At 37.5% G+C, this 13,616-nt stretch overlaps 1 protein-coding gene across 1 annotated transcript in view; it reads right to left on the bottom strand.

Annotated features, from left to right (window-relative positions):
• Positions 1–13,172, bottom strand: part of TEX10 (testis expressed 10) — a 32,552-nt gene extending 19,380 nt beyond the window's left edge. Inside the window, exons 1-4 of the mRNA XM_010708645.2 lie at positions 12,421–13,172; positions 6,598–6,841; positions 4,718–4,830; positions 2,843–3,081 (exon numbers count right to left, since the gene is read on the bottom strand). Of these exons, the coding sequence (XP_010706947.1) occupies positions 2,843–3,081; positions 4,718–4,830; positions 6,598–6,841; positions 12,421–13,157 (1,333 nt within the window). The 5' untranslated portion in view covers positions 13,158–13,172. The remainder of the gene's footprint in view (positions 1–2,842; positions 3,082–4,717; positions 4,831–6,597; positions 6,842–12,420) is intronic.
• Positions 13,173–13,616: the final 444 nt, after the last annotated feature.

The following is a 13,616-nucleotide window of genomic DNA, read 5'->3' as shown; positions in this document are numbered from 1 at the left end:
TTCCTAACTACACTTCCCTCCTTTGATTTCCACTGTGTTCTAAGAAAACACTGACTGTAATAGCTCATTTTTTCTTTTGTGTTGTCTTCTAAACAAAGCAAACACTTTCAGACCATTCATCTCGATTTAAGATAAATTTTGAACAATTCACAGTTCTACCTTCAGTATGTACCAAGTTCTGGACTATCATCTTGTACAATACAGTTTAGAATTTCTATGGCACATAAAAACTAAAGTAAAAAAAGCAGTTGTTCATCTTCCACAGACTATTTGAGGTTGGAAGGAACTTCTGAAAACAACCTAGTCCATACACTCTGCTCAGGCAGGATCACCTAAAGTTGGTTGTCCAGGACCATACAGCTTCTGGGTGGAGACTTCCAAGGTGGGAACTCCACAGCCTCCTAGGGAGTGCTCAGTCATGCAGTAGGCATTTTGCCAGTGCTCAGTCATGCAGTAGGTAAGTCTTCCCTGATATTCAGAGAGATCTCCTTGTGCTTCCAGTTTGTGCTGTTTGCCTCTTGTCCTGTCACTGAGCACCACTGAAAAGAGTCTGGCTTCATTTTCTTTGCAAGTGTTCACAGACATTTATCAGTTTCCCATGAGCCCTCCCTTCTCCAGGCTCTCTCAGCGCTTCCTCATATGAAAGATGCTCCAACCCTTCTACCACTTTGTGGTCCTTCATTGGACTATCTCCAGTAGTTCCATGTCCCTGAAACTGCGAAGTCCAACAGACACAGGACTCCATGTTGCTTTACCAGTGCTGATAGGAGAAGCTGGATCACTTCCTTCAGCCTGCTGGCAACACTCCTCATATAGACCAGGATACTGTCTGGCCTTCTTTACCGCTAGGGCAAACCGCTAGCGCACAGTCAACCCCATGTCCATTGAACATCCTTTTCTGACAAGCCATTTTCCATCTCGATAGCCGCAGCATGTACTGATGGATGGGGCATGTGCACTTCCTCTTGTTGCAATGCATGAGGTTCTTGCCAGCCCATTTATACCAGCCTGTAGAAGCTGTATTTCCTCAACATCTAGTAAGTGAGGTTTAATCTTACATCTCGGCAGGCTTTTTGTACTGCACAAGGATTATCTAGAAAAAATAAGGGAAACCTTCCACACAACAGACACATTTATGAGGTAAACAATTTTCTACAAAAATTCCTGCAAAATTCCTGGACCTTTAAGGAATCAGCAGACAAGATCCATATATACCAATCTTTTGGAAGTTCACTTAAATTTGTAGAGGATTTTGTTGTGGTGGGTTTTTGTTTTGTTTGTTTGTTTGTTTTTTTAATCTCATTTATTTTCTGCAATGTCTAGGAAAAACTGAAGTGCTACTTCATTTTTTTCCTACGCTATTTACAAAAGTCTGGCAGATAAAGCAAAAATCAATGTTTTAATACAAGAAAAAGCGCAAAGAACCTGACTTAACAGTTTAATAATAGCTGGAAATATATTTCTTAAGCAACAGCTCTTTTGCTTTAGCTCAGATAGTGAGACAGACACATCTCTGACTGCGGACTAGATCTGTTTTCAACAGGAGACTAAGTTTTGGAACGTAGATAGAAATGCTTAGTTATTATCTTTGTTGTCTAGGAGATAGTACTAGACAGATTCCTAACCAAAAAGGATTTGGAAGGAGAAACTTCTAACTGTTGAAATATATTTCAGGGACATTTGACATCATCTTGTCTTACAACACTAACAATGAAAACTGTTGCCAAGGGCACAGCTCTTTCCATAAACTCCAGTTGGCTGTGGAATTCAATTCTACCAGACTGATACACAACAGACCACTGCCACCTTAACATTTGCTGAAAAACTCTTTTTTCTTTAATAAGTCTTGCACCAGCCACTGAACAAACATGTCATGCAAAGTCTTATCTGGATCACAGTCAAGGATTATTTTGGCAAGGCACAGGAGAGAACACACAGCGCTCTAAAGGTCCTCTAAGTCATAATCGGAATGCGTTTTCCCTTAGAAAAAGATTAAAATAAAACACTAAAACAGCTTTCATCAGATCCATCCTGGCATTTCATAGAATGGTTTGAGTTGGAAGGGACCTTAAAGATCATCTAGTTCCATTTCCCCTGCCAAGTGCAGGGACACCTTCCTCTACAGCAGATTGCTCAAAGCCCCATCCAACCTGGCCTTGAGCACCTTTCATGTTACCAGAGAACTAGTACTGTCATATGGCATTACTCAAGAATGCTTACAAGTTACATTAAGGATTATAAATAAGGACTGAAATATGAAAGCATCACACAGCTCTCCTCCCCGGTAACTATCTTCCTCCAGTAAACAAAACTCTTTTGTCTTCTAATTTCTAAGAATGTCTTAAGAATGTTGCACCAGGCTAAGTTTAGGTTGAATATCAGGAAAAACTTCTTTACAGAATGGGCTGTTAAGCACTGGAATAGGCTCCCCATGGAGGTGGTTGAGTACCATCCCTGAATGTGTCTAAAATTCGTTTGGATGTGGCGCTCAGGGACACGATTTAGCAGAGGGTTTTTAGAGTTAGGGTAGCATTGACGATCTTTAAGGTCTTTCCCAACCTGAGCGATTCTATAATTCTATCATTAAGATGTAAAAGAAGTAAAAACAGAAGACAAGTAAAAAAATACATTAAATTTTGAGTATCAGCAATATAAAGTTAGCACCATTCCTAAAAATGAAACAATGTTTAGTACTGTGTGTGAAAATTCAGTTCACCTGCATAGACAGAACATATTACGGATGTAATATCCAAGGATATAACACAGTGACCCAGAAACAACAAAATAACTCAATCTTTCCCAGTGCACAGATGTCACTTTTGAGAAACTTCTCTTATCTTACCTTTGTTCTGCTGTATTTGCATTAGTCTCCACGTCACACCCAGCAATCTATTCACCTGCTTGCTATTCAGCTTGCTGCCATCCTGGAGAGTATCAGTCACAAATTTCCTTATCATGTCCAGCCAACCAGAATCCGCCTGAAGCGTTGAAGCACTCGCCAGTGAAACCATTATGTCACACAAGGTTAAGTTCAGCAAAAGATGGTCTACATTGTTTGACGATGTCGTACAATACTTGTTGCTAATGAGGAGCAGAAAGAAAAAGAAACATCTCAAAAAATATTCAACATCTTCCAATATGCTGTTACTTTGGTAGGGAAAAATAAATGAATGCCAAAGTTCTAACGTGAACACAAGTCTTCGTATCTGACTTTCACACCATGTTCAGGTAAATTACAATCTTTGTTCTGTCACCATGATGTCTCTTTCTTGTATTTATTGTGGCAGGAACAATCAAAGCTCCAAATTGTGTCCCTTGGACATTTTTTATCTTGGCCTAGCAGCACTTCTGATTGCCTTAAATAGGAAAAGGAACACTGCAAAATGACTCCTCACTTTCAGATTCTCTTGTGTTTCTTTCTCTGAGAGGAATCACACTGTCACTACCACGTAACAACAAAAAGCACCGTGAACAGAGAAAAATTCATTTATGTACCTTTTTACAAACTCCTGTGGAATAAGTAATCTATTTGTCAACTATCACCATCAACATCCTACCAAGGTTTGAAAGTCAAAATTGAGAGTTACCAAGAAATTTATCTGCAGAAAGCTGCAAACAGGAATGCCTACAATCAGAACACAGTTTTGAAAATGACATAACAGAGCAGTTGAAACTGCATGAAAGTGCAGTTAATCTTCAATTCAATACAGCAACTGTTGCTATAAAATGAAGTGAATCTCAACCTATGAGCATCGTTTACAGCCTGCATAAATGCTAGTAATTTTTTTCACATTAAGAAAATGTTGACTTAAATGCTACTAGTAGTACTAAGAGAAATTTCTACAACATTTTGTGAACTTTATGAACTTAACAGGCAAATTTTAGCTGAAATAAAAGTACTTAACTGGGAGCAATCCTATACCTCTGATACATATGTCCTTCCATGAAGGGAAAACACAATACATATATATAAATATATAAACACCGAAGAGGATTTTAAGTACAAATATACATACACCATGGAAGACTCATAGCATAAAACAAGATTCCACTTCTACACCTCAATTTTCAGTAGCACAATTTGCTTTTACTTGGAAACAAAACTGGTTGCTACCCATTTACATGGATTGCAATGGCAGAGAACAACTCCAGAAAAGACCCTGTGTGAATACAGTCTGACCTCTGGAAGCTGAAAAGGGAGACAGTTTGCTACTGGCCTAACAAAAATCATGTGCCCACTCTTATGCTAAGAACAGCATAAGTTTGTTCAGTCTCTCCATGCCTATTCCATACTGCCTTCCCACAAAGGTCAGGCACAACATGACCCATGCCCCTCTCTGGCTGTATTCATCCAGCAGATGTGGCTGAAGAAGCATGCTTTAACCATGCTTTGAAGCAATTAAGCAGAGAAAATAGAACTATAAAACTAGTCAAATTAACATGGATCACCATTAAACAATATGCAAACTTCAGATTAAAGGTTCCAATAAAATACTTTCATTTCTTTAAAACAGCATTTTCATTTCTATTGGAGGACACTGAGATGAATTCTTATCCAATGCTTTTAATAAGCGGAACCAAAACCCCCTGGTGCACAGACCTTACAAAGAACACACAATAAAAACAGCTTTACAACATCAGAAACTTAACATCAGATAAGACTCACACATATTGTCTCATTTTATGAAACTAAAAGCTGTGATGAGTTTATTCTTACCCTTTGCATGAATCTTTCTTCTTGTGTTTTACTGTTTCTTGTAAAGAATAAGGAAAATTACGCATGAAGTGGTGCTTGAAATCAACAAGGTAATTCATTCGAAGCCATACTTCCTATTAAGGAAAGCAGATGACAGAAAATAATAAATAAGTAAAAAACATCATGCACAAACTTGAAGGTTCACAAAACATGGGATACAATTCAAGATTATAACATTTAATCCAAAGTGGACAGGTATGTGTTCCTAGCACACACTAATATGGATATATGCAATATTAAACCAATGTAGTTAAAAATATCAACTCAAAATGCTTTTACATTAGTTTATCAGAGTGATACTCTGACCGTCTTAATTTTCCACTGAGACATATTCTGACAATGCCTTCATCTTTCCCATTATTAACACATTTGTAGCTTAAACCCTGACAACTTAGGACAACTTCCATTAAGGAGTCTATCCTTACAGGAAAAGGTTATTATATTCAAAAATATTTGTACCTTGTGGGTTAACAGACACTCAGTCACTGTTCCACACACACACAAAAGCCTGCATTGCTAGCATATTGGTCAGACACAATAATCTTTATTTTCAAGTAATAAGAAAATGACCATCATACTGTTTCAAAGATTAACAGGCACATTCAGAGCACTTTTACAAGATGTCTCTAATTACCACTTTGGCTCTTACAGCCCAAGGACTTATTAAATAAGCAAAACTTTCAATTTTAAACTGAGCTCTATTTGAATACATTTTATATATAAAGGTGACTAAAAGAGAATAGAGAGGATGCAATTATAAAACACAGAATCCTCAAAAAATAAGTTGTACAGTCATCATTTTTTTTTAAATATCCTAAGGTCACAATGCAACTATATGCACATAAAATGTCTTGCATCACGACACGAGTACTCCTTTCATGTGACCAAGAGGCAGGCACCTTACAGCAAAGTGCAGCAGCGCTGAAGTAACCTAAAGAAGAAGGTCAGCAGCAGCAGGTTGCCACAGCCTCCTTTCTGCCTGCTTCCAAGAAATCCCGACGAAAGGATGAAAAGGTAAACGGGAACAGCGTGCTTTGTTTGGACACTCCAAACTCATCCCTCAGGCTGTGTATGTTGGCTAACACTGATCTAATGAGTTGATACCACAATTTTTTTCCAGTAATTATTCTGTATGTTCTGTATATAGAATGGTTCTACAATCCTATATGCAGACAAAACTAAAGAGCTGTCAACATTTTCCTTCCAACTGGTCTCAAGAGCCAACATAGAAAGTGTGCATCTGCCAGTTTGCAAGGTCTTCTGAAGAGCAGCAGAAGTTACAAAAAGGCAATCCAGTTACCAAGTAAAGAGACAAATCAGAGCAAAAGTTTCAAGGATGTTTTCCAAAATACTCGAGCCTTCAATTTGGTGCCATTGGATGCTACCAGTCATGGCACCGCAGTGTAAGCTCTACCAGTCAGTTAGAGGATTTCAGTCCACCGCTGTCCTTTACCTTTCCAAAGGCTTAGGGTTTGTTTTCTGCATCTCCAATGTGTAAAAATTTTCAAAGCATAAAAAGAACGAACATCTCCGTATTTCCTCAAATTTATATTCTTGAAGTTATCTGGGAGATAACGCTCCTCTTCTACAGTATGAATTTCAGTCTTAAAACTTTCCATGCTGCAGTCACTAAGGATTCCTGGAGACTACTACCAAACTGAGCAATGAATTCACTGGTTTCTTTCCTAAAGACTTTAAAAAAAAAAATCCAAGGCTTTTTGTCTCTTACTAAATAAAATACTTCCATTACTTAGTCACCAACTCAACAACCAACTCACTGGTTTCTGATCAAAACAAATATGAACTGTCATTATTAATGCCACATTTCAGTTCTCCCTTACCATTTTGTATGTTTCATCGAGCCGCTTTGTGAGCTTCCACAACAAATGTATTATACTAAGCACTTGCTGCATAAGTTGCTGACAATCTGATTCCAAAAGATTTCCGAGAATGGGAGCTGATTGTGCAGGAGATGCTTCAATCCAGCACTCAATCAGTAATGGAATTATTATCTCAATAAAACCTTTTAAATTTTCAGCCGAGGACAGGCCTTTTTCTGCACTGTCCATTACACTTGCCAGAGACCTATATGACAAAAAGCAAAAAAAAAAAAAGAAAAAAAAGAAAAAAGAAAAAAGAAAAAATAAAGATCACATCTTTGAAAACAGTTTAGAGCAAAACCACTTTCCTGCTTTCTTTATACCAAAAAATATATAATTTCAACACATTAAATTTGCCTCTTTTCTTGCTAGATATTCTCTTTGAAAGGGATTTCAAACCAACTACAACAAACCTGGTCCTGAGTCTCCCCACAAATATGTGTTTTTAGAACAGCTTCCTACATGTCATTATTTCACTTCCCATTGTTACATGTAGTCTATAGAAAAGGGAGAAATATGACTTGCATTATCATATCACCTTCAAGCAACAGACGAGATTCCACCAAGCTCAGCACAACAGAATTAAAAAAGCTTTAAGTCCCTTGAAGCAAAATAATGAAACTGACTACAAAGTATTGTCAAATGCACGAGGTTTATTACAGTTATTGCTGAAGATCATTATTAAAAAACACAATGGTTGTTCATAACCATAGAAAAATAGTTAAGCAAAAATATAATCAATTACCACTGCGGTGGTTTAAATTAAAATAAAACTCTGAAGTGTGACTAGCTCCAAAAATTATTAGAATGTCTTGCTAATGAAGACAAATAAAAATTACCCAAAAATGAAGAGAGAGATTAAACTAAATATATGTACTGAATATCTTAGAAAGCAAGAAAAATAAGATTCTCAGAACACTTCTTAGTCCAAAAGGGTTCATCCACAAAATTCTGCTCCTGGATAAATTCAGACAATTTATATCCATTCTGTAAAGAAAATTCTTTAAAGAAAGTAATTCCTGAAGAATTTCTGCTGTTTTGATGCAATACAAAAGCTTCTGAATGGGCTCCTAAACAACAGAAGTACACCTGAAGTGGGGAAAAAAAGCAACACAGAAGAGCAATAACAACTTCAACTTATAATTTCTGATGTTGCATTCCATGATAATTTTTTCACAAAATGCTCATAGTAAGGAATTCCCCTAATTCTGAATTCCTAATACAGGTAAAAATTTCATGCTGGATTTCCCACTAAATCCCTTTCTATTTCAATGATATTCCCAAAGATACTTCTACTTATAAATGCAAAATGAGATCTGAATCACTACCTGCTTTCTTGCCACAGATTGTTTATAAATACTTCAATTTCAGATTGGATTAAAGAGATAAAGCTGCTTTCTCTAGTCATTCTGCAACTTCCAAACTATCCAATTAGTTGCACCTTTCCAGGACATTCCCCTCTCCTTCCAAACTCGGCAGTAGCAGCAGCAACCAATGTGTCCAGCCAACTTAATTAAGTTTTGCTCCTATTAAATTACAGCATTTTTTGTTAATTGTCTACCAGCTATAGACACCACAGTGAAGGCATCAGTTTCTTTCAGACTACAAAGTTTAGGTAAGTCCACGGTAGACATGTCAAGACATGGCAGACAAATCCGATGTGGCCAGTTATTGGCTGTCATGAGCCTTAAAGCATCACCGAGCAAGAAAGTCTTGACTTGAAGAATTAGAAGAAACTAGAACTAGAAGAAACTACAAGAAAGTAATGACTTGAGAAGGCTTGACTGGAATTGTATAGTGTCAGTAGTTGGCTAATATAATTTGGAAGTCTTTTTTCTTCACCATTTCTCTGAAAATTATATCTGGTACCACAGCAGAGCTCTGGCATTACAGCAATCTGCACTAGAAAAGTCACTTTGTTAAACAATGAGTAGCACAAAACATGAGAAGCTGGCAATACCTGAATATTGCTACAGTAGTATAATAATGCACAACCAGCTATTTTAATAGATACATGAAAAAAGGAATGGGAAAAAATAAAAATAAAAACTCTAAGAAGAAAGAATCAGTGCCAAAATGGACTCAACCAGACGCTGAAAGTGTCTGGACAATAAAACTTAGCAGAACTTTCATGTCACCCCGACAAAAGAAGCCCATACATATCAAGATATTCTCTTTCACACATTCAAGATTGACAGCAAAAGGGGTAAATAAAATTTTGCTGACAATAACAGATTACAAGTATAAGCGTGATCTGTTCAGCATGCATTTGATGAGTGCAATACCCTTTGCCAACATGCAGTCACCGGAACAAGGAAAGTTGGATGTCAAATGAAGTGTTGACCTTTTTGTCACATATCCATTATCAGTATTCTCTAACAGTAGGGTGGCTCTGAGAAACACCAGAAAGCACATTACCTTCACATCGGGATAAAATATCACTGAGGGGAGCTGTCAGATACTCACATACATAGGCCTTTAAGCTGTCATTTCTCTTAAAATGCTAATATTCTTATGAAAAATATCAAACAAAAGAATTTCTTTTCATGGTAGCTTATCTGCAACTTGAGAGTAGGAGAGTAAAAGAAATTTTGGAAAGGAAAGTCAAGGGAGGAAGCACAAAAGAAACAGAAAAAAGGAAAACAACTGCCAGCTGCTAAAAATAGGAAGCCACTGGAAATTAGCAATTTTTTTTTCAATCTTGAAGTCAGATTACTGCGCTCCTCTTCCTTATGGATATATCCATCATCAACTCTAGCAGAAGAACACCCAGCTGTATTCTCCACATCTGTCTATCTGATCACAAGTCACAGCACATATTTACTATGCCATGTCTTCCACTTTGGCCACTCAGGTCTTCTCCAGTTTACTATGCAGCTTCAGTTTGTCCTTTCTCAGCAGGAACAGATGCTCTACTGTTTTGCTTCAGTACCATTTCCAGTCCAAAACAAGATCATACACCTTGGTATAACCAAACTCAAGTTGTGCAGGCTTTCCATTTTCCCAAACCTGAAACGAATTTGATGCAGAAGGCAGCAGTCAGCACATAATGCAGAGAACATCCTATTAATTTCCTAACTTATTATGATTTTTTATTCACATATAGTAGGAAGACTTAACACACTACAAAAATAATAGTCTTATGATGTTCACTACTTAACTGTTCAGCATTCCAAGCTCAGAAGAGATCTACAGTTTACCAAGCACTGACACTGCTGTTTTAAAAATCTTGTTCTGCAGTCAATACATTATCTAGGATTTGGCACCCCTACCTATAGAAGTTCCAAGAGAAACACAACTTGGCAACTAAAAATATATATATTATTAGAGATATTTGTACTTTTTAAAGAATGAAGTTAAAACTTATTCCTGCATGTGTTTAAAAACCTCTTGGATGTGGTGCTCGGGGACATGATTTAGCAGAGGGTTGTTAGTTAGGGTACTATGGCTGGGTTGCAGCCTTTTCCAACCTGAGCAATTCTATGATTCTATGAGACCTTTTATCATCAATGCACACATACAATACAATTACAGCTTCTGGTTTGCTTGACTCTTCCCTACCTATAGTTAAGACTTTACAATTTTGCATTGACTTCTTCAAAGGAAAAAAAAAAAAGAAAAATACGCTGCTTAAGATCTTAGAAGTCTTCAAAGAGCATTAAAGACCTTTCATACCTCTTACTTGAGGTCATTTTTGCCCCTGCAGTAATGGTCACAGCAGAGGCAAAAGGAATGACTGTCAAAAGCCATTGCTGGGATTGGATGAGAAAGAACTAAGCTTCTTCAGATTACTACAAAAGATTTCACAGAGAAGGGCCTCATGCTGTAGGTGTCTACCCTGTTTCTCACAGCAAATACAAAAGCTAGCAGAATACCTTTTGCTCTTAACATACCACGAATATCCAGTAAAATAAACTTTATGGGCCCTTCAAATAATAATAAAAAAAAAGACTACACCAAAACAGTGAGCATACGCAATAAAAAGAGGAATATTCAAGTACCTTGTACGAGTGTCCTTTCTCTCTCCATTCTTCTGTTCTGCTGCCATCAGTTTTCTCTGCCAACTTTGCCTTGGATGTTAGCAATGTTTCCTTCTACTCTTCTGGCTCCTCCTCATGCTTGCAAATGGCTTTTTGAAAGTATTTATAACCAGAAGCGGATCACGATGTTTCACCGAAATCTAGCTCCTCAGAAAAGGGGAATCCAATTCAGGTGACACCAGATGTAAAGTTTACTTTCCTAGACCTTGGATACAATGCACCTTTAACTACTACGGGGCACAGAACATCACGCACTGTGCATCATTCAGTGCACAATACAAGAATCCCCTGATATTCTGTGGTCCGTAACTGTATGATGCTGACTGTACAGATGAAATCCTTAGGATTGTTTTTCACTGCGCTGCCTCAAGACTGGCTTTCACTGCAGCAGAGACAGTTGGTTGTGACTGAACTCTTATGCTACACTTACGACCACTTTCGTAAGAACAAGCGGCATATTTTATTTAGTTTAATGAAAGTGCTCTATACCTACAGTAAGTAATCCACTCTCTACCAAGAGGAAACCTAAGAGAATAGGAATGGAACAGTCATTCACGTGTCACTGGCCTGGAGATGGAAAAGATCTGCTAATTCAGACCAATAGCTGTGGTATTAAAAGAGAACATCACTTCTTCTGTGCCTCCTTCAAAGATAGGAGATAGGCATAATGATGGATTAAACAGTGGGTTTTATATATTTTTTTCTGTCACTGACCTCCTTGGATGAATTTGGTAAAACCCACTTTAGTGTAGTTGGTCTTCCCTAGCAGTATAACAAGGGTTGTGGTTTCTCTTCAAATCGCTTTGAAATTTATTAACTAGAAGTGCTGTGTAACAGCTAAACAGCATTTTTTTTATTTTCAGGTAGATCATTCCAGGTGTTCTATCACCACATACGTAACATCTACAGAAGCACATATACCTGAGGATGGCAACATTCAAAGGTACCGTAAGAAAAAAGCTGGGGAGGGAACGTTCCCCTCTGGTTTGAGGAGTGGGTGAATAAGGAAAGAGGGAGATAAACAAATATCATTAGTTATTTCTCCCTAAACTTCACCTCAGACCTACCTGGAGTTACTATAAACCATACAGAGCTTTCTGTGACTAAACAAATGATTCCTTTTCCCACTTTCAACAATGTATCTCAGAAGAAACATCTTTTATTCATAGTGAAGATATAAACTGATGAATAAAGAACATCCCCAACTGGAAACTCAGCAGAACTTCAAACAGTCAGACATACTAACTTAACGTACTATTTTACAAAGAAGTTACTTTAAAATGAAGAAATTAAGATTCCTGAACACCTGTTCAGCTGTTATACTCTCCAAGGTAAACGCATTAAATTTCAGTCAAATTCATTATCACTGTGTAACAAACACATTTACATTTAGTACAGAGAAATCTGTTTGCTTGCCCCTACACTTATCTGACAGCCTGCAATAACTTGTAGTCTTCAGTTTGCAATCCAAAAAAAACCTCAAAAGTTGCTCTTCCAGTATTATCATATCATAAAGCTTTAACTTGCTAGCAAGAAAGTTCATTATTTAGACACAGCCGACTATTTCCCAGTTTTCAAGCTACCACAGTAAAACTGCACATTACCCTAAATGCCCCAAAAGACCCTTCAGAGGCAATGTCTCAATAAGAATTAAATAGTTGCTTTCAACAGCTATAAGCCAGCTTATCATAAATCATAATCATAGAGCTGACATTAAGTTATTTTGGAATTAATGTTTTCTCACCTCAATCTAAACGATGAGTTCATCTTTGGTCGTAAGCCACCATTTTCATACAGATGTATGTGTTGTTGATTATTTGCATGGACCTTCCAGCTTATAAATATCGGGCTCCTCACAGAATGAGGGCTGTCCCTTTGTTCTTGAAGCCCCTCATCTTCTGTTTCATTGGATCCATCAACCACTGCCTGGAGGAACTTCTTGAGCCTCATAAGTACATTTAACCTCCACTGCTGAGATGTTACTCTGCGGTTTGGGTTAACAGACAGCATCCAGGAAAGTTTCTCTTTGCTTTTCAGTCTTTTTGACAGTTGCTGGTGAGAAATAAGCTCTACAAAATTCTTCAGTAATATACTACTGCGGTCTGTAAGAAGAGCTGGGTACGCTTCCAATAAAACGTCCAGGACTTTCAGTGAATCCTCCTGAATTCCCTCGCTGATGTGAGTCATGGCACTGGAGAGATGGGCACTTACCAAAGGAAAAAACGGAGCAATCTGCTCAGCTCTTATTTTTGAAGCCAAGAACTGAAGCATGTGGACAGCCGCTCCCCTGACACCAGAATCTTTGTCTGTAAACACTGCTGCCACTTCACTAATTATATTTGAAAGGTGTGCATCAATTAGAAACGGATACTGAGACAGGAGTTCTTTGAGCCCAAGGAGTGCATTTTGTTTAACCCCAGGACTATAATGGTGCATCTGTGAAAGTAAATCCTGGAAGAAAAGAAACATATTTGTCATCATTATTACTCTGAGCTTTTTTACTTCCTTACCCACGTTCTAGTACTTTTTTTTTTTTGCCAAACATTAAAAAATACGGAATCTGTTCTAATGGTGCACTGCTGTGTGTACAAGCACAGTACTTTCAAAACAAATACACTATTGGCTTGTGGTGTAGCAATGAATAAATCAGCAATATTCAAAAACAGGAAAAACAAGATACCACAACTTGTTCTTCAGGTAACAAGATAACTTTCATACACAACTAAATATACAACCCTGCTGACTTAGCAGAGGTTCTGAAACCCTGCTTTTACCTTATAATCTAAGACTTTCAAAAACAGCATTAATCCCTGATATTTAGAAGACAATGCAACTTCAACTTTCCATTGCTGAAAAGCCTAGCCTTGAGTTATATGCAGGTCCAGTAACTTAAGTCTTTTAGTTCAACGGTCAGCTTAGTTTTGTGTCTCCTTTTTTTTT

This window comes from Meleagris gallopavo, chromosome 3 (assembly GCF_000146605.3).
Source record: "Meleagris gallopavo isolate NT-WF06-2002-E0010 breed Aviagen turkey brand Nicholas breeding stock chromosome 3, Turkey_5.1, whole genome shotgun sequence".
Taxonomy (NCBI): domain Eukaryota; kingdom Metazoa; phylum Chordata; class Aves; order Galliformes; family Phasianidae; genus Meleagris; species Meleagris gallopavo.
Note: the sequence above shows the minus strand (reverse complement) of the source record. Positions and strands in the feature narration are given on the sequence as shown.